Source organism: Colletotrichum lupini, chromosome 11 (assembly GCF_023278565.1).
Source record: "Colletotrichum lupini chromosome 11, complete sequence".
Taxonomy (NCBI): domain Eukaryota; kingdom Fungi; phylum Ascomycota; class Sordariomycetes; order Glomerellales; family Glomerellaceae; genus Colletotrichum; species Colletotrichum lupini.
The window spans coordinates 430,442-454,013 of record NC_064674.1 but is presented as its reverse complement, the minus strand read 5'-3'; the positions used below and the strand labels follow the sequence as shown (position 1 = coordinate 454,013).

Below are 23,572 nucleotides of genomic sequence, written 5' to 3'. Positions count from 1 at the left end.
ATCAGTAACTTACATTAAATCGGGAAGCACAGTTCGGACCAAAAAGGGGAAGACTTCTGGACTAAGACAGAACGGGATTCAGTCATACGTCAGACAGGTATGTCTTGAAACGGACGGGAAGGAGCTTATCAGACAGAGAGAAAGACACATCGACGCGGGTGGGAAGAACGTTCTGTCTCCAGACAGATGTAGATGGCAAGGACGTCTTATCCCAGGTAGATAGATGCCGATGGCAAGAACATTTTGTCTTCAGACAGATCTAGAAGGGAAGGACGTCTTGTCTTCGGACAGATGTAGGTGGGAAAAACTTTCTGTCTTGGGACAGCTACAGATTGGAAAGATGTCTTGTCTTCGGACAGCCCAGATTCACATCAAGACGGGAGGTCAAACCAGACGGACAGAAAGAGACATATCAGGCATGGCATCTCAGGACATGATGGGTATGTCTTGAGGCAGAATGAAGGTCCTTTGCAGATATACTCTCTGGCATGTGGTCTCCTTGTTGGAAAGACGGGGACTGAGATGGAAACAGACTGACAAAGTGCGCAATTGATGACAGGAATCCATGGCCCCCGGTGCTAGGTGCTTGGACAGGCGTCTCAATACTGCCAGACATGACTAGAGGAAGCTGCTTGGACAGGAAGATAAGGCGAGGGAGCTGTCTCCCAGTCCACCTCGGAGAAAGTCGTGGAAACTACCTGGCATTCACTTATCCTGGCAAGTTGAACTAAAATGAAAGGATAATGATGTTGTAAGCAGAAGCATTCCGAGAACGTACCAGCCTCTGTGAGTTTGGTACAATAGGGAAGAATGGCAGTCAGGATCTGGACTCGGGAAGTGACTGGAAAATGGCAAGGGGATTAAAATTGCGGCTGAGCAGATTTTTGGCAGGCTCCGGGATGGAATGACAGGCTTGGACTTCGAGGCAAGTCCAGTACCAGGACACGAGACCTGATCTTCCATGCGTTTCTGGAATACGTAGTTCCGAGTACTGGCTTTTCCATTATTCATGGAAGGTTAAATACGTGGAGCTTTCCACACGTGAATCGAGGACCAATTGGACCGGAAGCACGGATGTGGAACTCACAGCTTCTTTCCTCCGTAGAACATATGTCCTTTCTTCACTGATAGCTACCTTACCTTGACAGGTACGTTAGGTATCTACGTACTTGACCTCAGACGGCGTGACAAGATCACTTGAGGCGGTCACATGCAGGGCGCAGCATAATTCATCGTCCAGGAGGTGGGCACGGGTCTGTCTCCTTCCTCGCCTCGCCTCAATTTTCTTCCCTGTCATAATCACTCGTACCCGACGTGAGGTAAGGTACGTTCCCCACCTCTCATGCTTTCCTGCGCTTTCCATTGATGTCGTCACCTTTTGTATTTTGACTCCTACCTCCTACATGATAAGACACTTCCTTCTTCTCTCCGGGCACCATTCTTGTTCAGACAAGTCCTTGCCGCTACTTCTTTCCAATTTGTCTTCCTTCCGTAAGGTACTTCCAAGAGGTCGCGGAACCAGATATGCCGACTCCCTCTTCTGCAATGAGGTGGAACGACCTGGAACTGCTGTCCATCTGAGCTTTTCTCCTTCTCCATCTGTCTCTTGCCCTTCACGTAACCCAGAGCAGATTGCAACTCGTCCATGCCCTACTTGAAAGACTTCGTTCGTTCAACAGTACACCCAAACGTTATCGTGCAGACTCGCCATTCAATACCATTCTCTCCACTTTCTCTTACATCGCCTGCCCGCCGCTGCGCAAACGAGACAAGCACAAACATCACACACCTTCGCCCAGCATCACCCAACCGCCACCGATCGCAAGTAGCGTGGCCAGCACTGCACTTCGCAGGAATATACGCATCATGACTGGTCAAGACGGTAGGTATCTCTTATTCCCCCTTGCCCACTTGACGCGTTCCCTACCTTTGCATTCTTCTTTCCCGCTCGCTCCTCTGATCCTACAGCCAGCAGCCCCGGGGATCACCGTGGCTAACGTTATTGCAGGATGTACAGACAATCTTTCTCAGTTATCAATATCCTGCCGAAGAAGAACTCGTTCGCCCGATGATACCAACCATAATCCCCGTCCGTCCAAGACAGTCAAGATGAACTGCAGTTCTGATACCCAGACCTGTCTCTTCGAATCTGCGAACCAGCCTTACGCCAGCGACTCCAGCCCCGACCCTGGCCCCCACACCCCGCCGGACACCACCACCATGATTGCCACCCTGTGCAGCAACATTCTCTCACTCGAGACTGACGAGATCATGTCGGCATCACCAAAGAACGCCAGCAACGTCGAGATTGCCCTTATCATGATAGTCAACTCAGCTCGTCAGCTGCTCATGGCACTTGAGGAGGAAAAGGGAGACGGTCTCTCTGCCAGTGATTGACGTCGTGTCAGAAGGACACTGCCCTCATATCACTTTTCTCTGGAACTAGTACTCAGAGTTGCGGGAGCCGGGACACGAGAATGATTACGGGCGGAAGACTTTAAACCACGCATTTGGGTTTAATACATCTGTTCTGGTGCACCGTGTTGTCTGGAGAAGCAAACAGCAAGGCGTGTAGCTCTGGTTGGCAGGCCGTAACATCGTTATACTGTATCTTGGACGAGTACGTAGGACAAACAACTTTTCGCAAGATGACGTTGGTTTGACCCATTCTCGAGACCATGACTCCTTTGCTTGATGTTTCCGTACATCCATTGGCGGACATCGCAGACAGATCGTCAGCTTCAGACAGTACTCAACGGCTGTAATGACTCAATCGCCAGACTATCATCCAAGACCAATTTTATGTGGCTGCGATGTTTTGCCATCAACGTTGAGCTTTCCCAGGACCCATCCCAGAATGCTTGAGACAGGACTGCCGAGTCGGGCGCTACAACCAGCCTGCGACGCAGCGCTGATTGATGGTATCCATGTGCAAAAAGACGATGAAGTTTGAGGTTGAAGCTGTTGAAAGAGTCGTGGTGTCTTTCGATCACCCAAGCAAAGTGTGTGTCGCGGCAGCATCTCAAGCGTCAGTGGCTAGTTCTCATTTTGCGTCTAGTGCATTGGAGTGTGAGTAGTGGGACTCGACGCACAGACACTTGAGTTTTGCGTCTAAGTGCATAATCACGTTGCAGTGTGCAACATGATTATACACCTATCCGATAGATATATATTGCTTTGGTCGGTATACTTCGCATTGGGCATAAGATTCACGGGTTGGCTGCCCGAGCTTGGGCAGCCTATGACTCAGCAACTTGAGCAACCAAATCTGCCATGTCACTGCCCACCTTTGATTCGACCCAAGGCAGTGCGAGAGTGGGCCACAACCTTGCATCTAGCTCAGCTAGCTTCAGCCACCTTAACCTTGAAATGACCTCCCACACCTCCCTCCCCTCCGAACTCCGAATGGCACTCGCTCAGAGCAAGATGGTCGCCACCATTGCGATTGAATGAGGCGGGCAAAACAAACAGCCCGCACACAATATGCCACCCAAAAGAACAGCGACAAGTCGGGAGCGTGTGCGTGCTCGTCTTCTAATCTTTTGAGCCCTGCTTGTCTTCTTTCGCAGCTGTGTAAGGTTTTGCAAGGCCTGAATGTACATTTCGCTCGTCTCTCTCGCGCGGTGGCGGACCTGAATCATGATCCAGCCAATTGCAACATCTGCATCCATCACTCTCACCCATCCTGACCCTTGAACGATCAATTCCCAAGTCCACCAAGACCACAATTTCTCTCCGTCACCTCAACCCAGACGTGCTTGTGGAAGACGCTGCTCGGTTCGATTCAAAGGAGCAGCCAAAATGTGGCTTGTCCCGCCGTTGGGCTGGGACCATCTTCCTCCGAATTGAAGAATGGGTGCAGCAGTCAGCAGACTCGTGGGGGGTTTTTACAGGCTACAAGCTCAAAGACATAATGACCATCATTTCGTATGTCGCAAGGCGTGGGTGCGAGGTGGAGATGCGAGAGACGAAATGAATGGAAAATGAGCCTGGTCCTGGGGCTGGGACTGGTGGGCGCCGAGGTGCACCCGACGTGGAGGCTGCAGCAGGATAGTGGCTGCGGCGCTTGCTTCCCTCACTTTTCGTTGCCTGTGTTGGGTAAAGTACGTACCCTCACAGATGCCGAAGTCTGAGTGCCCGTCGCTCAATGAAATCAAAAATATCTAGTTTTTTGGGCACGCCGGCCCGGAACCACTTACAGAGTCGTGTGGCTTGTATTCTCCGGCAACGCCGCCACTATCAAGCCACCTACCAGACTTTTATACAAGCGAAAAGTGTCCAACTCACACTGGTGACTTCCACTGCTTTGAGTGACATGGGAGCCTACCTTGTTGAGAACTCTCCATCATCGAGCATACCAACATTTTGGTATGAGTGGAGACTTGAAAGGTGCTGGTAGTGACACGACAAAGTTACCAGCTCGACATGCAGCAAAGCTTAGCCCACAGGCTTAGGGCAGTTAGCCTCACTTCGAGGCCATGAGAATTGCGATAACCACATTTTTTTAGATGGATGCTTGTGATGCACAGCAAGATAGGGATGGGATGTCAAAGTCCACGGATGGTACCGGCGACGCTGTTCGTGGAAGGTGTTGCGCAGCAAATAAAATGGCTTGGATGGACGAGGCGGGATATTTCAGAGAGGAATGTGAATGCAGCCAGCAAATGAACTTTCGATGCAGGTGCTTCCCCTGGATCATTGGCAGGAGACGTCAAAGGTGGGCGGCATGGCACGGTCCTCGTATGTGCTGCTGGCATCTTTTCCCAACAGCATCCTGGGACCTGACAGCAGCAGACTGAATAGCAGCAATAATGCTGTTACGTCGTGCAAGCAATCCAACTTTTCCCACCTTCGGCGATGGTGCTGCCAGCACTTGACACGAGCATTTCCAATCTTAGTATCGGCAGACTTGACGGAAGCAACGGTGTTGAATAGGGCAAACCTTGAAATTGTCCTACTTGCGACGGCGTTGCTCCTGGTGTCGATCTGACAGCAGCGCATGTACGTACTAACCGCAGCTTTGGTGCTCCAGGGAATCCCCTCAGGCACATCACCAGTTTGCAGGCAATGGCAGCTATGTCGCCTCCTCGCCATCCATCCTTCCTTCCTTGTCACCCTCTTACCTTCCCTTCCTCTTACTTTCCCTCTCATTAGTTTTCCCCTTTTCTCACCTTCCCTTTTGCCTTTCCTCTCTCAACCTCGTTCCCTTTTGCTTTCCCCCCTTTTTACCTCCCTCTTTCTTCTTTTAATTCTCTTCTCTTTCCTTTCTTCCCTTTTACTTTCCCTTCTTTCTTACCTTCCCTCTTTCTCACCTTCCCTCTATTTCGGCTTACCTCTTTCTCGTCTACCCCTTCTTCCGATCTCTCCATTCATCCTGTCGGATTGCAAGTCCAGTTCGACCCAGAGTCAAGAGCAACCCTCAACCAGACCCCCAATTGTACCTCGAATTTACGGTTAGAATCCCCATTCACACCAAGACCCAGAGGCAGTCGATAGACAGCAATTGACCCTTCGTCACCCAAAGAACCGGACGGTTTGAACCGTCTACCCTGTGATAGGGATACCATCCCTCTTCAAGGTATTTTCCCATCATCCTCGATCCCTTGACGGGCCGTTTCCCTTCCGCCTTTCTTCCATTCTTTGAGGCTTCATCTTATTCTTCGTCGTCGGATCTGGACCTTTCAACTTTAACTTCTCCTCTCCAGACACCAACTGATCATCACGTAGCTCCGCGGGATGCAAACTCAAAACCGCAATGGGGTCATGACTCCATTGCGAGCGAATGCCCCGTTACTCCAGCCCCCGAAACGCGAAGCGAGGTCGAGCTGTCATATGCCAACGCCCGGCGCGAATTAGACGACATTTTTAGGGAAAAGATGATGTACTTTGAGGGTAGGGAGTCGGAGCAAAATTGGTTGAAGCGCGAAGAGAGCATGACAAAGTTGCGCAGGTTGATTGCCGGCAATCGCTAGAGCTACGACTACACAAGATAGATATCTGCGGTGACGGCACGACATCAGCTGTCTCCTTGGACTCCTCAAGCAGGCGGATCGCATCTCGGAAAGACTGCGTCGTGAAATTATTACTGACTGCATCCTTATCACGGCTAGTTTCGAGATCGCCAAGAACAAGGCGCTGGAGGTGAGCATCTATTCAACACAAATACTTGGATGATGGATCAGACGGGTGAATGGTTCCTCGACGGCTTCAAACTCGAGAACCAAGCAGCTGCCCAATAGCGCTCTTGCTTCCTTCAACCGCTGTGAGCATGAACTCAATACCATTGAGAAGATTAATGAAGTGCTCAGGGAGAGCCGGGAAGACCTTGAGGTGCGTTTGTTTCGCGGAGCACAGAACCACCGCAACCAGCCCATCACATTTCGCAGCCTCTCCAACCTACAAGCTCTGGAACACCTTTCCAAGGCTCTTATCTCGAAGGTTTGCAGATTGCTAATTGATCATAGCTTCCACTAATAAAAGTGGAATACTGCACGTTATTGTATACGCTGCATGCTTGCGGAGATGTCGCCGCCGGCCGAGACGTAATCGCCTATGGGGTCGCTTGGGCAGTCACGACGCTGTGGGCTGTAAGAGACAGGGCGTTCGATCGCTGCGCTGCTTTTATGCGCTTCCCATCGACACGGGGGTAATGAAGCCTTTCCCCTTCAACGGGGGGAACGGAGCACTTCCCTTCAACCGGGCGGGGGGTCAGAAGTAAATATCGCATCTCAGCCCCCGAGCCCTCCACTCACATGATTTGTCGGCGCAAGCCCTTCAGAAAGTCTTGCATCATGCTGACCCTGTGGCGCCGCAGACGATAAACGGCTCTGGCCGATACGCCCCAAGCCTTGACTTGAAAGGCTCCGAAGCATCCCTTCAAGGGCAGAGGGCGTTCAGCTAGCCGTTGAGGCATCTCTGCTCCTTCTCCCAAAATTCTATCGCCAATCAAACGAACGTACGATGACAGCCCCCTTCTTCCTCAAAAGAAGAAGAAGAAACTAAGGAGATCGCAGGCAGCCGTGCATGACAGCCTACCTAGCAACAGATTGCTGGACAATATGAGCTTTTCAATCATAGCACCCGAGCCACTCGCCGCGCTAGGGCCTGACCTCTCGCCAATTTCTCCGGACTCCGGAGACTCTGAAGATTCAGAGCCGTCCGAACAAGGCGCTCAACCCGCGACCATGGCGGTTTCTTCCTTTTCCTTATCCGCGGCGATTGAGATCTTCACAGTTCAATGGCAGAACGAAAGTGTATTTCCCAGGCACCTGATACTTATTCCCATTGACGATGTGTCAGTATGTCCGTCGCCAGTATTCCTCCAACTTCCAACGTGTTCCTAACTACCCATAGGCGCATATGAGGGGAATATTCGGATAGATGTGACCACGTGTTGACGCCATCTAAAGGTTGAAGGAATACCGACACTCGTCTCAATCTCGAACCGGCCCCCGCCTTATCCATCCACCCGTATCCTCTCACTGATGTCGAACGAGTCATCCATCAAGTCAGGTTCGCCAAATCATCTCCAGCCTCAACATTTTCAGAATCAATCAAAGGGTACACCCAAGCATCCACAGAACCCACTACGGCAGGAACCACAGGTCTCCGAGAACTCGAGCCCTCGAGGACGTCAAAGTCTGTCAGACTTCAAAGTTGTTGAAGAACAACACCCGAGCATCCCGAAGCATTTATACAACACAGCCAAGTCTCTGCGCAGTACTTGTTGCCACTACTCAACCACATGGCGCACCGGTCGGTTCACCAGATGAGAGAACTCATTGCCAGTCTCCTCATGCTCGCGCCCGGTCAATTCCCCAGCGGCTTGATTATAAACCTCCTCTGCGGACACATAAGAAGCGACAAAGCGAGTGCCATCGGCATCCTCGTGGTGGCCTGCGAATGAGCCTCTGGGAACAAGACACCCAACTGGCTTCTTCGTGGAGTCAAGCGCAAGTCGAGTCTTCTTCTAGTCAACGATAACGATCGGCATTGAGTCCTGTACCGCTATCAGTCTTAGATCCAGTCTCCTCACTTCTAAGACTTTCTCGACAAAGACCTGACAGTGTGCCTCTCATCAAAGGCTACGTCCTGTCCTACCCTCAGTGGTTGCGTAAGCTCAAAACGATGCAGCCCGTCGCTGCCATCAAGGTAAGTCCTTGCCTGTCTGTCTCCTTGAGTATTGGTCCTTGGTTTTCGGGTCTTTATTTTTCATTCTCTGAATAATTACGAATCATCTAACGTATAACATGACAACAGAGTCCCATACAGCCGAACAATCTTGACTATGCTGTTGAGATCATCGCTGCCGCTGCCACGCTCTCTCAAAGCCATATATGAAATCCGTTGAACGACGTCTCCTTTCCCGAAACTTTTCATGCGATTCTTTGCAGAAAGGGTTCGGCGCTTCCCTGTGAGGGGGCGGGATAGCGAGAGAGAGAGAGAGCCTCAATCTTAGCCTCAGTCGACACCGTAATCCCGCGAAGTAGCCGGCTATCACGCTTTCACAGCCCAGCATACCACGAGGCATTCAGTCACCGATGCTACTTCGACCCCAATCTCGTAAAGAACCTTAACAATTGGCGACTTTATTGCTGAGAAAGTACGGCACTTTGCCTGACGCGCGAGGGTGGCGAGCTGAGATGCAGTGAGGGCACAGCACACATTTCTGTAATTGACACACGAGGCTGGTCAAAAGGCTCAAGGAGCCAAGAGGAGCCAAGAAGAAATACTTTAATGCTCGGATCAGGGTAAGCGTTTATCGGAGCTTGGAGGAAGTTCGTGCTGCGACGCAATCCAGTCCAGTAATGGAGGCTGGCGAGAGAGACGTCGCCATTCCCCCAGGCGTCAACGCCGACATGTTCAATAACTTGAGAGGTCACCCCGGTCGGTAGCCAATACAGCGTCAATCCTTCCTCAGGTAACTTCCTATCAAAGCATCTTAGCGAAGGGGGCAGATGAAGACAAGGAAGCGCGATCGATGGCCCAGGATGCATACAGCTTGTGCATCGCAGGCATCTTGATCCTTCAACGTGGAGCTGCGCGCTTTGACGAATCCGGATGTGACGCGCAGTAATTGACGGAAAGTTCGTCATGGGATGTTTTTCGCACGAGATCATGAACCACAATCACGAATTACGAACTGCAGGCGCTTGGAACCATGTTGTCTCGTGGACAAGATGTGCAATCAGCGGGCGAGCAACTGGCAGAAGTCATGCGCCTAGGAGCAATGATCAAGAACTATTCAGCAAGGATATGGAGTTGCTCGAATAGAACAAGGGAGGTTAGTGAGATTGTGATAAGTGGTTCTCTTCAATTAGCAAGGTACATTTTGGTCTCAAGTCTGGCCGCTCATGTTGTGTTGGAAAGGCCGTGCTGCGATTCGCTTTGTTTTCAGACTGGCATATTGACCACGGTACAGGATGGATGGGCCCTGAGGTCCATTGCCGCGCAGAATCTTGAGCTATATGTCCCTATCTTATGATAGTTACAAGTCATTTTCAAGCCACGTATGTACTTTGATTCGTTTCACACACCAGTGTCCTATATATTGACTCAAAGTTTACCATGTTGGAGGGTCACAGTACGCAGCAGCAGTGGGTTGAAGAGGACACTTGACAGCAGCAATGTTGCTGTTGACTCTGCTGTTTTTAAGCACATGAATGCTGCTGTCTGATGCTGCTGTCAAGTAGCAGAAGTGGTGCTGCTGAATGGTTGACGTGCTGCTGTGGAATCCACTTGACCGCAATATTTCTCCTGTCTTAAGACAAAGAACAAAATTGAGATAAGATAGAGATGACGTAGAGATAAGAGAGATAAGATGGACAGGAGTTTCACGGAACTCGAACTCAATCAAGAAGTGCCGGTGACATGTACCCTTTGACACCATCCCCCCCGGTTTTGCCGGGCTACCTAAGGTGCGCTGTGAACGACAACTCCAGGCAATGACATCTCACAATACCTTCATACGCCTTAATACGACCAACTCCATCTCCATTCCTTGCTTCCAAAACTACGAAAGTCTATCGGCAAAATCCGTCTTGCCTCCATCCTAATAATCGCCATACACAAGCTGGATGCTGTCAAGTAGTTTGATTGTCACTTCATACAATCGCCCTTCCCAATCGTCTATTTCATCAGCTGCATCGACACCATTCCCAGCCAAAGGCCCACCTATGGGTCCAGTAGCCAAGAGATCTTCGAGCTTGCTCTTGGTCGTCAATAAGTCTTCCATCTCCCGCCTGGTGATGCGCTCCTGCAACTGATCCCACGCCTCAGTCATGACATGAGATCCTCGGCAGAGAACTCGCGCACGCGATACTTCGGCCAGTGCAAGTTCCAACTCCTTCTTGATCACCGCGGTGTTGCTGCTGTCGAAGTTGGCTGCATCTTCGTCCATGTCTATGGAGTAGTGATCCTTGACGAACCGCTCCGCAATGTATGGCTTCTGCTCCAGCAATTGTTTCCATGCGCACGTGTTTCGAAGCGCGTGGGCCGCTGCCTTCAACGTCTCGCTGATTGTCAAGATTCTTACTACTTCATGCCGCGCCCTCAGCGCCTCCTCCACCACCTCCAGTATCGCGCGCGCTCTTGCCATTGCCGAAGCTACGGCTCGTGCCTGTATCGCCGGACCTCGCCACCACATCCACCCAGCCCCCTGGCGCATCGCTTTGGCAGACGGAGCCTTTCTGATTCTGGACGCCATGTCGGCGTACCAGCGCTGCTCCCGCGGCAACCGTTGCCGGAAATGCTTCTGCAGCGCGGCATCGACCTTGCCGAGGGCATCCTTGGCTGGCATATCAGAAGCAGTTGTCAATACGCCGTGCGATGGATCGCTCGTAATAACATTCGTCACGGCATCTGCCGTGCTGCTGATGCCCAACGAGAAGCTTGGAAAGTTGGTGTTGACGAGAGCGAAAGGCGACGTCGCCTGCTGGTACTGTGTTGCATTCATGGTAGCGCCTGCCTTGTTCTTGCCCTTTAGACCAGCCACATCGCAAAGAATGCTGTACGAAGTGGACGCCATACCGGCACCGATGGGCAGCACGCCTGCCATGATGCCGAGGGAGACACATGGGTGAGCCGATACAAATGTCGCAATTGCCGCTACAGCCAAGACCAAACCGATGACAAGTGTGCCTTGCCAGTGCAAGAACACGACGCGGTACACAATGAAGACGAAGATACGCCGTGTTAGGCCAGGCTGTCGCTGATCTAGAGCCTGACGTGGCATCTGAGCTGGGTCTGGTGTCGAGACTTTTGGAGCTTGCAGCAAGACCTGATGTTGCGGGCCATTGCTAGGATGGGATGGGCGACTTCGTTCTTTTTGTCGCTCTCGGCGTCGGGAGGGTGATGATGATGATGACGAGGTTGGGGCCGCAGTTGCAGCGATGGATGGTGATGAGGTGACGGCTGGAGCTGCAACTGGAGCTGAATAGGAAAAGAAAGGAGTGGAAGAGGACGATGATGATGTAGCGGCTGGAGCTCTCGCTGCAGTTGATACGGGGGAGGAGGTGGAAGAGGAGGCGGACGATGACGATGCGGCGACTGAACCTGCAGCTACGGAAGCTGCTGAGGCTGTTTCTGACGCTTCCGCTTCTTTTTTCGCTTTCAAGGCCCTCAACAAACTTCTGGCGGACGACAGAGTTTCGCGTGTGACGTGTTGTTCGTCGACCGCGGCGGGTGTGGGGTGTCTATTCGGTGGCATTTTCTCGAGCGAACGTTTGCGTAAAAGGGGTCATCTGACAGGAGGTTTATACAGGTGACTTGAATTCCCAGCGAGTCATTCTGTTTATATCTCCGCGACGTAGGAATGACACGATATCACACATCAGAGACCCAGGAAAGGAGAAGCTGGGGAAGCCGAAAGACGATGAAGCTGGACTGTGATAGATGAGGCTGGAAAATATTGCGTTGCGAGAGACAAAGGACTGATACGGGCGATCAGTTCCGTCGTCTTCTCGTGGCCTGTCTCAGGCAGATGAGTCAAAGGGCCAGAAGAAGCTAGAGATATCATGACGCAGAACATAAAGGGACAAAAGTTGGGCAATAACTTTCCAGTTCGCTCACATTCTTGTCTTGACAGACAAGGCGGATGAAACAACATCTTCAACAAAGGCTGGCAACTTCTGGACAAGCAGAGAGTGCATCATGAATCCAACGAGAAGCACCCAGCAAAACAGGACGAACATCCGAGCAGAAAGTATCCATTTCCAAAGAGACCGTCGTCAGTTCTCGCAACCTCCAAGTCAGATTCACAGACTATATCAAGATACTACGGACCGCATCTCCGCCCTACTCTCTGAGGCTGTCTGAGATCTCAGTTTAACATATTTCACCATGGCATCAACAGCTCATCGATATTCTGGCTTCTTGACCCTGTTGATGAGCGTTGTCGGTGTGGGATGCATGCTCTATGGCGGGATGGGGCTGTATGCGTACAAATCCAACTCACCATACAAGACGACGATTATTCAAACGCCAAAGCAACACAGTAGGTAGGTACGGGTACTCCTGAAGATGACGAACTGACCTTTTCTCTTCTGTCAACAGGCGTCGATATGCAGCTCTGCATACTCCACCACCGCGTGCAGGCACAGACCATGTCAAACGAAGTCCAGACACTGTACGAGTTCCTGGGCAGCGATAACCCGGCGTCGTCAAAGACTGCTGAGGCTGTCGAGCTGGACTTGTGGCGGGCGTGGGATCGGCACGTGGCTGGGGCGCGAAAGGAAGAGAAAAAGGGTGGCAGGAAGATACACGAGTTGGACGAGGAGAGATCTCTGTTTCTTGCCGTCGTGGACGTGCTGATGACGCGAAAGGAGATGCGAAAGTACTACGACAAGGTGATCCTGTTGCCTCTGACGAGCGCGGTAGATCGAGAGCCCGTGCTGAGGAGTCTCTGCGGGAAGCACTGGCTGGCGATGCAGTGATACCAGTGGGCCGGTGTCTCCCTGGATCCAGGATGAAGGCTGGGCGAAGCAGACAGAATTTGGCAAGTGAAAGGGGGCGGTGGCAGACACGGGAAGCGGCATGTGAAGCGTCATATTGGCTGGCATTCCTTTCGTGAAGCGGACATGCCGATAGATCGTGGCCTCAAACGCTGATGATCAGGGTCTCGGGATGAGGGCATCCTGGACTGGCCTCTTGGACCGTGGACACGACGGTCGAGAAGTAGGTAGATCTAGCACAAGATATATACTCACACAGCCACATACGTCCTCTCTCTTTCCTTTCCATCGACCACTCAGTCTCTCTTTTCATCGATCTGGGCCTTTCTCGCCATGGCGGTCAACTGGGTATGGCGAGCCCGTCAGCTCCAGCGTTTCGCTGCCCAAGATCCGCCCCATGAGTATGCCAATTGCATCACGAAAGCCCACCTACGCCGGGCTAAGCTGCTTGCTCCCGACCCGACGGAAATGGATCCGGATGAGCCAATGTGGCCTGAGAAATGGGGACTGCTGCCACAATCGCTACCATCCTTTTTGACACGAGGGGAGTGGGTGTCACTACCAGAGTATCCTGCTGTATGCCGCTTCATTCAGTCTGCCTTGACTCTTGTGCCCTGATAATACTGATAGAAGTCGTTCCGCTGACAAAGATTGTGAACAAACAGGACGGAGAAGAAGGGGAAGAAGAAGAGGTGCCGATGCCTAAAGAGGTCTCGAAAGATCCCAAAGAGGCCTTGAAGGATCCCAAAGAGTCTGGAAAGAAGGCTGCCGCCGCCATTACCACGAAGCCTATAGCGAACTCTACGACGAAGCCCAAGACGCAGTCTACGCCGCAGTCCACGACGCAGCCCCCGATGAGACCCCCGACGAAGCCCCCAATGGAGCCCAGAACGCGGCCCAAAACGCGGCCGATGCAGCCTTCAACAGAACGAAGTGGCTTGAACAAACCCCAAGCAAAGCACGACGAGCCTAGATTGTCGACGAGAACACAGGTCCAGGCTGAGGGCCAGGTCCAAGTCCAGGGTCACCGTCAAACGATCGCGCAGGAGCCAGGGTGCCCTCTGCTTCCCTCTCTTCTTCCGTCCATACTTCCTTACTCCCCTCTTCTTTCCCCTAGTCCCGCTACTACTGCCCCTCCTCCTCCTCCACCACCCCCTACTTCCGTTACTCCGTCTACTTCTTTGCCATTAGGTATCCGGGTATCGGGAGCATGGCCCGAGGGAGAGGAAAGCAGAGAGGCCAATATCGATACCGCTAGCTCGTCACGGGACCGAGAACAGCCAAAGTACCTTGTCATCGAAGAGGACCAAGAACAACCACCGCCTGGTACGCGTGGTTTCACATGGGACGAGATGAAGGAGTGTTTGGAGTACTTGAAGCACGAGCGGCGTAAACGCTAGATTTTCCCGGTTCTTTGGTGCTGGGACTGGGGCTGTGAGCTGTGGGAGAGCGGGCGGGACGCGCATAGTGGCCGTTTTTTGTTTGTCATTTCTTCACTTTATGTTACTGATCGATCTTGTGCGGTTGTCGGCGGTGACAATGCTGGACGAAGTACCAGCCGCGGGGAAAGACACGGCTTCCATGACGGCGTCGGCAGGCTTGCCGACAGACTTAACAGCAGCGACAGCGTTAGACGAGTTGTCCATCGAGGGAGAAGACGTGGTCTCAATGACAGTACTGGGGAGGTTGTCGGTAGGGTAGGGGGATTGTTGGACGCAAGGGAATTTTTGTCATTCCTCATTTTTTGTTATTGATGAATAGGACGGAGATGAGAGCATCGGGATGCATACAGATGTGGAGCACCATAGACTGGGACGGGAACAGAATTAACAAATTGTCAATGCGAAACATAGCATCCATGCGAGGAAGCACGAACAGAATGAGTCCATCGGCTTTATGGCTGCCCCTTTCCAATTGCACAATTGGAGTGGACAACTGACTTGCGCTGGAGAGGAGCCCGACACTGTGCTTGCATGAGATGAGGACATGGTGATGGCGTCGAAAAGGTACAAGAGAATGTACATCGCATCTGCCCCGTCCAGCCCCGTCGTGCCCCGGCTCAGCTGGTGGCAGGTGGGACACGACAGGTCCAGAGGGCGGCAAGTAGTAGGGCTCCGGGCGTTTGGAGTCCGCCCAGGCGCCGTCGAACGGTCCGGTAGCAGAGACATCTGCACAACACTACCTCTGGGCATTTGAGTGGCAGGAAACAATAGCGTTCATTTGAGTGCCTGATGCCGTCGACGTGGGCCATCTCTTGTCACCCGAGCGATGGATTTCTCAAGTTGTAATTGAACTGCTTGAACTCCGTCTGCTCTCTCTGTTTGTGGCTTTGAAAGAAGCCACCTCGGTCGGTATGTTGCTAGGTACCTTATGTGTTGTGCAAGCGGGCAGGTGGCTGTGGCGAATTCAACCGTGTGCCCGGCAGCTATTGGAGTCGGCCAAAATCAACCGTGCACGTGGTAGCTTTTGGAGAGGCAGCTTTTGGAGAGGCAGCTCTGGGAGCCGGTTGCCATTGGCCAGCCACACTGGGCTGGCTCGAGCGCCTCCGTTCTTGTTGTCGGCGACGGATGCTGATTTGTCCGGTCACGTCGAGCTCACACGACACTCCATCACCGACACCTCACGACGGACTAGAAACGTGCCCATCCTTTCCTCTCACGTCATGTGACGTTCTGTCTCGCGAGCCACAGGCGCCACAGGTGAGACGCCACACCTCAGGAGCCCACTATCACCCAGCCACTTCTGCCTTTTACCTGCCCCTCCAATCCCTCCAACGTCTTTTTCTCTGTCCGTTTGTCCCCCCATCGAGAAAAACCATTGGAAACAAAAGCTTTTCTCTCCCTTTAATTCCATATACCTTGCATTGCATATCCACGTATCCACACATGAGGTACCTGCCACTGACATCATTGTCTCCTTTGCTCTTTCCCTCGGCGGAGAGCACTCAATCAACAACAATGGCAAACAACAATCTGAAGCAAACAGACACGACAACACCACGCACTCGACGCGAATGCACAGATACTCGGAATCCCCCTTTGAGATTTCTCACCAGTGAATGCACCGCCGATATCTTGTCTCTGACCGCTGCCACGATGCTTCTCCCTCCATCTCCAATGTCCCAGATAGGACCACCACTGCCCGCCGTCCATCATGCAGCAACCCCATGATGAAGAAGGCCAAGACTCGGAGAACATCATTGTCGATTCCGACGCCATCGACAGCTGCCACAGCATTCGGGAGAATCACGACGACTCTCCTCTGTTCTACCGGGTATCCCTAAGCTTGTCGTTCCCCCGATCCGTCGCCGATTCCGTTACCCGCCACGTCACGCTGTGCTTCCATGACGATTGGCTTTTAACACCATTGTCTTTGTCGGCGTCCGCATCCGAAACAACCTCCCACACTGTACACTTTTACTGCAAAAACCAAGTCTCCCTATGCTCAGAGCTCAACGACGACGACGACGATGTTACCGACGAAGATGGCAATCCCTACCACGCCGACGGCTGCGGTCGCTCCTTCACGGTCGATACCATACATCTCCCCGCTTACACCACCTCCAGTCCTTCCGAGCTGTCGTCCAAGCCAGAGGTGGTGCAGATTCCGCAGGAGGAGCTGTCCTTGCGGCGCGGTCCAATGCTGAGGGTGGTCCTTGTCATGGTGATGACACTCTTGATGGCGGGTTTCTTGCTATGCACTGTTCATCATCCTCAGTCTGTCTTCTCCTTCGACGCCTACGGTTCGTCGCCGTCTCGTTATCGCTCCCGCACCCGAATGCTCGATACGCGCCATATGCTCTCTCACATCGAGTCCATTTCTCTCAGCCTCCTCCCTCTTCGCTTCCACCATCATGACCTCAAAGGAAACCCCTGTGATATCTGGTGGCCCGCAGACCAGCTCCTATCATACTCCCTGGTCACATCCAAGTTGTCTAATCTCGCCCGTCACGTTCGTTCTACAACAACCTCATCTGTTCCGTCGACCAGATCCCTCGACGCATTCAAGAGCCTAGCCGACAACGCACGCGATGCAGCCGTTCTGCTGCAAGCCCTGTCCCGCACCGATCACACGACGTGGGAATCCGACCTCATCCTTCTACTCGTCAATGTGCGCGATGACCTCGACTCTATGCCGACACCGAAACCGACACCAAGACTCACCACCACCACATACGATCGATATAATACAAGTGCTAGTGCCCTGGCTCAGTCGTTTCTTGGCTACCTCAAATCTTCCCGCAAGAACGTGGAGGCTTGGATGCGCCAATTAACAGCCTTGGAGCACCATCTCCACAAGTCCCAGCTACTTGAGGGCGCCGTCATTCACATGCTAGTAGACATGTCACACAACGAGGTCGTCTCTCCGGGCCATATAACCCCGAAGGATAGCGATAGCGGCAGCGGCAGCCGCTGGTGGAGTGAAGACATATTGTTTTACGTAAAGCTTCTTTCACAGGAACTAGCACCTCGCCGCGATACTGTTCGCGGGCTGGTTAACGAGGCCTTGATGACTCTCGAGTCGGCACGCGAGACTGTGGGAGCGTCACTAGATCGGCTTGCTAAGACGGCGGTCCAGGCGGATGGTGGGAAACCGTGCGATGGAGCGGCGTACTGTGAGTTTCCCTCACCGGAAGCCTTGACAGCCCACATCATGCACGCACAGCGTCGTTTGCGGGAGCTGGAATCGGCTGCTGCGGCCCGGGATGCTGGAGCGAAGCATGTACGCCACCAAATAACCGTTGATCCTCCTCTTCGACGCCGCCTCTTTGAGCTGGACCGCGCCGCCAAATATCAGTGGGCTTGGGTAAGCGCCATCTGGCCTATGGGCGACGGATCGGGCGCACAAGCCGGAGCAGAGGATGGAGGGGAGCACGAACCAGGGAAATCAAAAGCTGGAAGCAGTGTCAGTCTCTGCCACCGCGATGTCGCCCATCATGGAGAGTGGGTTACGTCAACGGTGACAACCAGGAGGGCAGCCGAGAGATCGGCTACCGCTCAGCCTCAGAAATGAGGCTTGGCCGCCTGGTTGGTGACTGAGAGGGGTTTTGGAGAGCTCACCGTATCAAGAAGTTGACACGGTTAGCGCACGGATGGTATCGAGAAATTGATAATTATCACGGAAGCGAACAACGCAGAGAAGTCAGCGCGGTCGCTAGGTTGAATAAGCATCGAGAAGTCGACACCTTAAGGGAAGGGGAGGCTCCAGCACTGAGAAACCAGTGTGGTCCTAGCAGAGGACGGCATCGAGAGATCGACACCATCGCCACAAGCGAACAACGTCGAGGAATCAACATGATCACGTAGTTAGACAGCATCGAGAAACCGACACCATTGTCGCAATGAACAACGCGGAGGAATCAGCGTATGCGGTCCCGGTAGACGACGGCATCAAGAAATTGACACCATCGTGGCAGGAATGATGCCGAGAAGTCGACACAGTTTTGCAATAGAGACGCAAGAGAGAGCATGGCAGAGGACGTCAAGTACTTATGGTTCGTCTTTCTCTCTTTCTCTCTCTCTCTCTCTTCACTCCCTCTGTTCACATCTCCACATCGCCGTCTCCGTTGTCCTCCCCCACATTCTCCCACCTGCACCTATCGACCCCTCCTGTTCTGCGTCTTTCTCTCTCTATGTCTCTCCTATCCCACATCTAGCGGTCAGAATCTCGTGAGCTAGAACTTGAGATAGTGGTTCAGTTCATCGTGAAGTGTTTGTCTTGAGTCTAGGACTGACTGCCCCATGGAACAGGTTCCCCTTCCGAATGGACTCACCCTTCTGGTTCATACACCTTGGGACGATGCATGACAGCCGAACCGACGTCCAAACACCTGTGCCTTACCGCTGGTAATGGCTGCGGGCAGATTATGGTCATCGTTCCAACTGCGAGACTTGCGGGAGTTCGCCTGAGGACTGGCTTGAATACAGGCTGAAGACTAACGCGCGGATGACAAACGAACAAATGCAGCGACGAACCACAAACGCAATGCGGACGAACCATGGACAGACAACTCCACTGGCGAACTGCTGCAGCCTGGTCGAACCAGTTCATGCACTCTGGCATCCAGCCTGCGACGTCTCAGCAACTTACCATCGGTGAAAGCACAGCAGCGGCTGGTTGGCGAGGAGGAGCCTGCGGCTGAGAATGGGGACGCTAACGAGGTTGACACTGGGGGACTCTGGTGTTTGACGATATTCACGAGAGCTTATATCCCGTCGATGCTGCCATTCGTTCTCGGGCTCTTCTTCTCTTTAAGATTTCCATCTCTTCAGTCTTCCCTACGCAGCGTCACCAAAGTCTTTGTGCCCAACCACGCCCAATTTGCCGCCATGTGCACCTCGAACACAGCCTACGTGAGTACTTCCCGTTTCTGAGGCCCCCTCTTCTGTTGCCCCTTTTCCTGCACACTCTCCGTCAGCCCTCTTCCGCCTGCATCGTGCTCATCGTACATGATGCAAAGACTAACTTTATGTGCGTTCTAGGAGGTCTGCTGCGTGCCTGTCGAGTCCTACGCAGCGTCCAAGAAAAAGGCCATTGGCTGGTGCCTCTTGGTACGCGCCACCATCCTCTATGAACTCTTTAAGCACAATCTTCTCCCCTCCGACATCCAGAGGCCAGACTTTGATAACTTTGTTCTCGAATACCTCCGGCCCCTCTGCCATATGGGACCCTTTCAGGCCACCGCCGTCGACGCCACCATTCGCTTCCAGAAAGTCGTCCTCACCCAATTCCGCGAAAAGGTCCGCCACACAGCACGCAAATGGGTCCTCGATAACCGCGTCGTCCAGCTACGTAATGGCATCCACGTTTGGAGCCCCGAAATCACGGGCACCTGGTTCCAGACTGTCGACACCGTTCAGGCTTGGCTACGGACCCTCGGCAAACGGAACACTCGCGATGTCGATGCACGTTTCCCCCCGATTCTCGCCGCCCCAGTACCCAACTCCTTGGCCACCACGTCTATCGTTGGTTCCACTGTCCGCTTTGGTGACCCTTGGCCTTTGGCTACCACGCCACCCTCGGTCATCAAGCCGATTCCGGCCCCGGGTGCAGCTCTGGCTCAGGCTCTGACTTCGATTCCCGTTCCAGCAACGCCAGCTACGATTCCATCTGCGACTTCAGTTTCGTCCTCGGCTCTGTCGTCTCTTTCTTCGCTGTCTTCGGCTCTGCCTCCAAACCCCACGTAAGCCAGCAGTTCTCTCCCCGTGTTCATGCAGACAGCTCATACCATCATGATCCTCTCAGTGTAAGCTCACACCCCGCGCAGGCCCGCTCAAGCCCCGCGCTGGCCCAACGTCAACCTCGACACGGCAATCACCAGCCCTGGCGCCAACCCCGGCTTACACGCCGACGCAAGACTCTTGTCAACCTCGAGCAGCCTATATCTACAGCGGCCTACCTCGTCGCCAACCACCGGCGGGGGAAGCGCGGCTCTCGCGGCCAGCGTGGCCAGCGAAATCATCCCCTTGTGGCAGCGGTTGGATCCTCTCGCTTCAAACCTCTCGAGCAGTGCTTCGCCGACTTCGGCTTCGGCGGTTAGTCCTGCCGTTTTGCCAAACGAAGCTCAGACATCCGGTCCTGACTTTCCAGACCTGCAGGCCGTCAACAATGTCCTTTTGGCAGGGCGCACTCTCAATGCCACCACTGCTAGCGACAGCAGCCATGCTCAGCCTCTTCCTCCTGCTCCTGCTGCTGCTGCTGCTATTCCTGCTGCGTCCTTTGGCCACGAAGATGACTGCAACAATACCGTGGCGGCAAACAGTACAGTGGTTTCCGAAAACACCCTCGTTCAATCTTGTCCCACCTACCTGAACCTTGGACAACAAGATGACTGTAACAGCACCGTCGTCTCCGCCTCCACCGTTGTTCCCATTCACACCTACACTCCACGGTCTGTCGTCATGTCCGGAGTACACGATGGCGACTGCAATAGCACTGTTGTTTCCAGCAGCGACCGGATCCCGGTGCCTGCCCACGAGACTGTGAAGCCTGTCGTCAGTTACGAGGAGTCACTCGTAGGCCACATTCGGCTAGCGCTGGACTGGCAGTTGGATGCGAGGCGCAGCGTCATTGAGGCGGACCAATTGTTCAAGAGGCTGATGTTGATGGGCAGTTTGTGATTTGTTTCCTTGAGTTGATGGATGACGTTTGATGATAGTTACATGAGCTGTTCCAACATTGCAAATCAAAAGTTGTCTCCGTCTTCCATTTTCCGTTGTTTCCAAAATTTCGAATCACAGTTCTCCTTCTCCTCCTCCTTGTCTGTTATCTCCACATCTCGAGTCCCTGAGTTTCCTCTGCATGCCTTTCATGCTCTGAGAACGCTGTGATCTGTTTCTTGATGAGATACGAACAGAGCACCGGAGCTACCTAGTATGGCTCTGCAGATGGTGAATTCATTTTGATTCTTGAGTTGCGCGCTGCTTCAGCCACCACAGCGCCTTCATCTCGCACTCAATGCGCAGGGCCTCCAGGAGCGAAGCCTCCTGTTGGGCAAGCAGTTGACCCATTCGCTTATCAATCTGCGCGGCCGAGTTAAAGTCGGATCCAGCGATGCCTGGTCCTCCTGCGCCTGCTCTTCGCAGCTGTGCCAGAGCCCGCTGTTGCGGCTGCTGCTGCTCGGGTCCCTTTCCCTTATCCTTGTCCTGCTGCTGCTGCTGCTGTGCTTGTCGTCGTCGCTCGATCTCGGCTCGAAAGTGCTCGGGGTCTTTGTTGATGATGCCAATGATGCGTCTACGCATGTCCGAGGCTGCGGTGCTCAAGTCAACGTTCGAGAGACCGTCCACATCGAGGATGGAGCCGTTGAAACGACGAGCCGAGAGGGCAGTCGCGGTGCTCGTGCTGGAGCTGGTGTTGGCGCGGGACCACTGGTCTGCTGTATGTGTTTATCTCTTATCAGCTTCTCGCATTCTTCTTCTATTTTGTGGCTTAGAAGAGGCTCGGGAAAGGACCGAGACTCACGACGATTGCGGCAAAGATTGTTCATCTTTCCGTTCAGCCAGTCCTGGTAGAGAACTCGCCAGTTGGCCCTCACAGCTTCATCATTCTGTCTGTTTGGGTGACCAACGGCCAGTCGAAACTGCTCTTCAATCTCCGCGGCCATCGCGTCGCTGATGATCCCACTGGATGCCGCGGATCTGGTGCGGGCAGAGAGCGGGGGATCTCGGCCGTTGTTCATAGTGGCTTACTCGACGGACTATCAAGACATGAACGCCGTGTCAAGTTTAGGTTGTCCTTGTGGTGGTTTATTGGTGAAGTGATGTGACGCGTAGTCGAAGGGGCGTGTTGCTCCTCCTGTTGACGAGCCAGGCGAGCTTTGAAGATGCCTCCAGAGAGTTTCGTTTGCACAGTGATCAGACCTTTTCCGTCTTTCCATCCTTGAGCAAACGGCCATGTGTCTCACAGTCTCTCTCTTCCTCTCCTTCTCCCTCTTTTGCTCACTGTCCTTCATCGTCATCTTCTCAATCTACCCCTCGCACTCGTAAATCTGTACACATCTATCATGATTAAGCACACCTACACTTACTCGCTCGACGTTGTTCCTCGGTTACATTCCTCTATTCAAGCCGGCCATGTGCCCAACAAACGATGAGGAGCACATCTGTGATCAGTCTGTTACGTACCTTGCGAAAGCCGAGACCACGAACTTCAGCTTTGGGGCGTCATGTAAAAAGGCAATGATGCGTCACATCATCGCCAACCGCCTTACGATGAGCGAGTTAAAGTGGAAGAAACAAGACGAACTCATGCTCGAGATGCGCTACGTTCGCCCAGATGGCTCATCCTGGGGCGCCGCTTTTGACCGTGTCGCCCTGCCGCGCATCAAAGCCGCTCTGCAAGGCCGTCGCCGGATCCTCGTCAACCTGGGCGCCACTCCCGAAAAGAGTCCCACCGGCGAATGGGCACCTTGGGTCGATGGCTTTTTGCATCCCGACTGGTCTGGCGTAGCTGCGAACATGTCTCGGGAGGTTGGCGAGTCGCTACTCGAGGACTGGAAGAAGAAGAAGAAGAAGAAGCAGGAGAAGAAGAACAAGAAGCAGGGCACCGACGACAACGACAACTGCCACCCTAACAAGCTTGCTGCTTCTCGGCCGAGCTCGGCCATCATCGATTCCTCGTTTGTCCTCGGTCCCGACGACTCAGTATCCATGGTCGGGGTCAACCAGCGCGGCTCTCGTGGCATTCACGCTCGCAGGGTCGAAGAAATCGAACAAGACCTTTTTGATGGGGCTCGACAGCTATTCCAGGCCACGCTTCGACTTGACCGACTTCGATACGATACTCCGCCATCACTCCCAAGGCCGATTGATGCACACAATGGTGATACGGATGAGCAAGAGGTTGAGGATACAGAAGAGATTAAGTTCGAGCGCGCGGAGCGCTGGCATGTCGTGCGTCATCTCATCTGTCTCGAGAGGGAGCTTGACGATGCCTGGCGCCGCCAGCTGTTTGGCAAGGACCATGAGGACATGGAAATGCCCTCTGGTATTGTTGGCATGCTCTGGCTTAACTTTCTTGGTGCTGACGAGGACCGTTTTCTTCTTTCTCTGATTCGGGAAGACTTTGGCGGGTTTGATGTTGAGAGTGTCGCGGCACGTGTATGTACTGGCCAAGAGTTGTGA

General features: G+C 53.2%; 10 protein-coding genes across 10 annotated transcripts; 7 read left to right on the top strand and 3 right to left on the bottom strand.

Moving 5' to 3' along the window:
- Positions 1-2,109: 2,109 nt before the first annotated feature.
- On the top strand, positions 2,110-2,397 carry CLUP02_18407 (uncharacterized protein; the record flags this gene model as incomplete). Its single annotated transcript, XM_049297309.1, has 1 exon — positions 2,110-2,397. One exon carries the CDS (start codon positions 2,110-2,112, stop codon positions 2,395-2,397), a length of 288 nt encoding a protein of 95 aa, XP_049138533.1.
- A 5,347-nt stretch (positions 2,398-7,744) lies between these two features.
- On the top strand, positions 7,745-8,340 carry CLUP02_18406 (uncharacterized protein; the record flags this gene model as incomplete). The annotated part of the gene is made up of 3 exons (XM_049297308.1): positions 7,745-7,871; positions 8,084-8,151; positions 8,272-8,340. The coding sequence occupies 3 exons, from the start codon at positions 7,745-7,747 to the stop codon at positions 8,338-8,340; spliced, it is 264 nt and encodes an 87-aa protein (XP_049138532.1).
- Positions 8,341-10,051: 1,711 nt separating this feature from the next.
- Positions 10,052-11,707, bottom strand: CLUP02_18405 (uncharacterized protein; the record flags this gene model as incomplete). The annotated part of the gene is made up of 1 exon (XM_049297307.1): positions 10,052-11,707. One exon carries the CDS (start codon positions 11,705-11,707, stop codon positions 10,052-10,054), a length of 1,656 nt encoding a protein of 551 aa, XP_049138531.1.
- A 632-nt stretch (positions 11,708-12,339) lies between these two features.
- On the top strand, positions 12,340-12,932 carry CLUP02_18404 (uncharacterized protein; the record flags this gene model as incomplete). Its single annotated transcript, XM_049297306.1, has 2 exons — positions 12,340-12,397; positions 12,553-12,932. 2 exons carry the CDS (start codon positions 12,340-12,342, stop codon positions 12,930-12,932), a joined length of 438 nt encoding a protein of 145 aa, XP_049138530.1.
- Positions 12,933-13,283: 351 nt separating this feature from the next.
- Positions 13,284-14,350, top strand: CLUP02_18403 (uncharacterized protein; the record flags this gene model as incomplete). Its single annotated transcript, XM_049297305.1, has 2 exons — positions 13,284-13,526; positions 13,616-14,350. The coding sequence occupies 2 exons, from the start codon at positions 13,284-13,286 to the stop codon at positions 14,348-14,350; spliced, it is 978 nt and encodes a 325-aa protein (XP_049138529.1).
- A 93-nt stretch (positions 14,351-14,443) lies between these two features.
- On the bottom strand, positions 14,444-15,142 carry CLUP02_18402 (uncharacterized protein; the record flags this gene model as incomplete). The annotated part of the gene is made up of 2 exons (XM_049297304.1): positions 14,444-14,614; positions 14,891-15,142. 2 exons carry the CDS (start codon positions 15,140-15,142, stop codon positions 14,444-14,446), a joined length of 423 nt encoding a protein of 140 aa, XP_049138528.1.
- A 961-nt stretch (positions 15,143-16,103) lies between these two features.
- CLUP02_18401 (uncharacterized protein) lies at positions 16,104-17,963 on the top strand (the record flags this gene model as incomplete). Its single annotated transcript, XM_049297303.1, has 1 exon — positions 16,104-17,963. The coding sequence occupies one exon, from the start codon at positions 16,104-16,106 to the stop codon at positions 17,961-17,963; it is 1,860 nt and encodes a 619-aa protein (XP_049138527.1).
- Positions 17,964-18,753: 790 nt separating this feature from the next.
- CLUP02_18400 (uncharacterized protein) lies at positions 18,754-21,070 on the top strand (the record flags this gene model as incomplete). The annotated part of the gene is made up of 5 exons (XM_049297302.1): positions 18,754-18,796; positions 18,918-19,303; positions 19,433-20,133; positions 20,196-20,485; positions 20,778-21,070. The coding sequence occupies 5 exons, from the start codon at positions 18,754-18,756 to the stop codon at positions 21,068-21,070; spliced, it is 1,713 nt and encodes a 570-aa protein (XP_049138526.1).
- A 276-nt stretch (positions 21,071-21,346) lies between these two features.
- On the bottom strand, positions 21,347-22,128 carry CLUP02_18399 (uncharacterized protein; the record flags this gene model as incomplete). The annotated part of the gene is made up of 2 exons (XM_049297301.1): positions 21,347-21,822; positions 21,912-22,128. The coding sequence occupies 2 exons, from the start codon at positions 22,126-22,128 to the stop codon at positions 21,347-21,349; spliced, it is 693 nt and encodes a 230-aa protein (XP_049138525.1).
- Positions 22,129-22,522: 394 nt separating this feature from the next.
- On the top strand, positions 22,523-23,572 carry CLUP02_18398 (uncharacterized protein; the record flags this gene model as incomplete). The annotated part of the gene is made up of 1 exon (XM_049297300.1): positions 22,523-23,572. The coding sequence occupies one exon, from the start codon at positions 22,523-22,525 to the stop codon at positions 23,570-23,572; it is 1,050 nt and encodes a 349-aa protein (XP_049138524.1).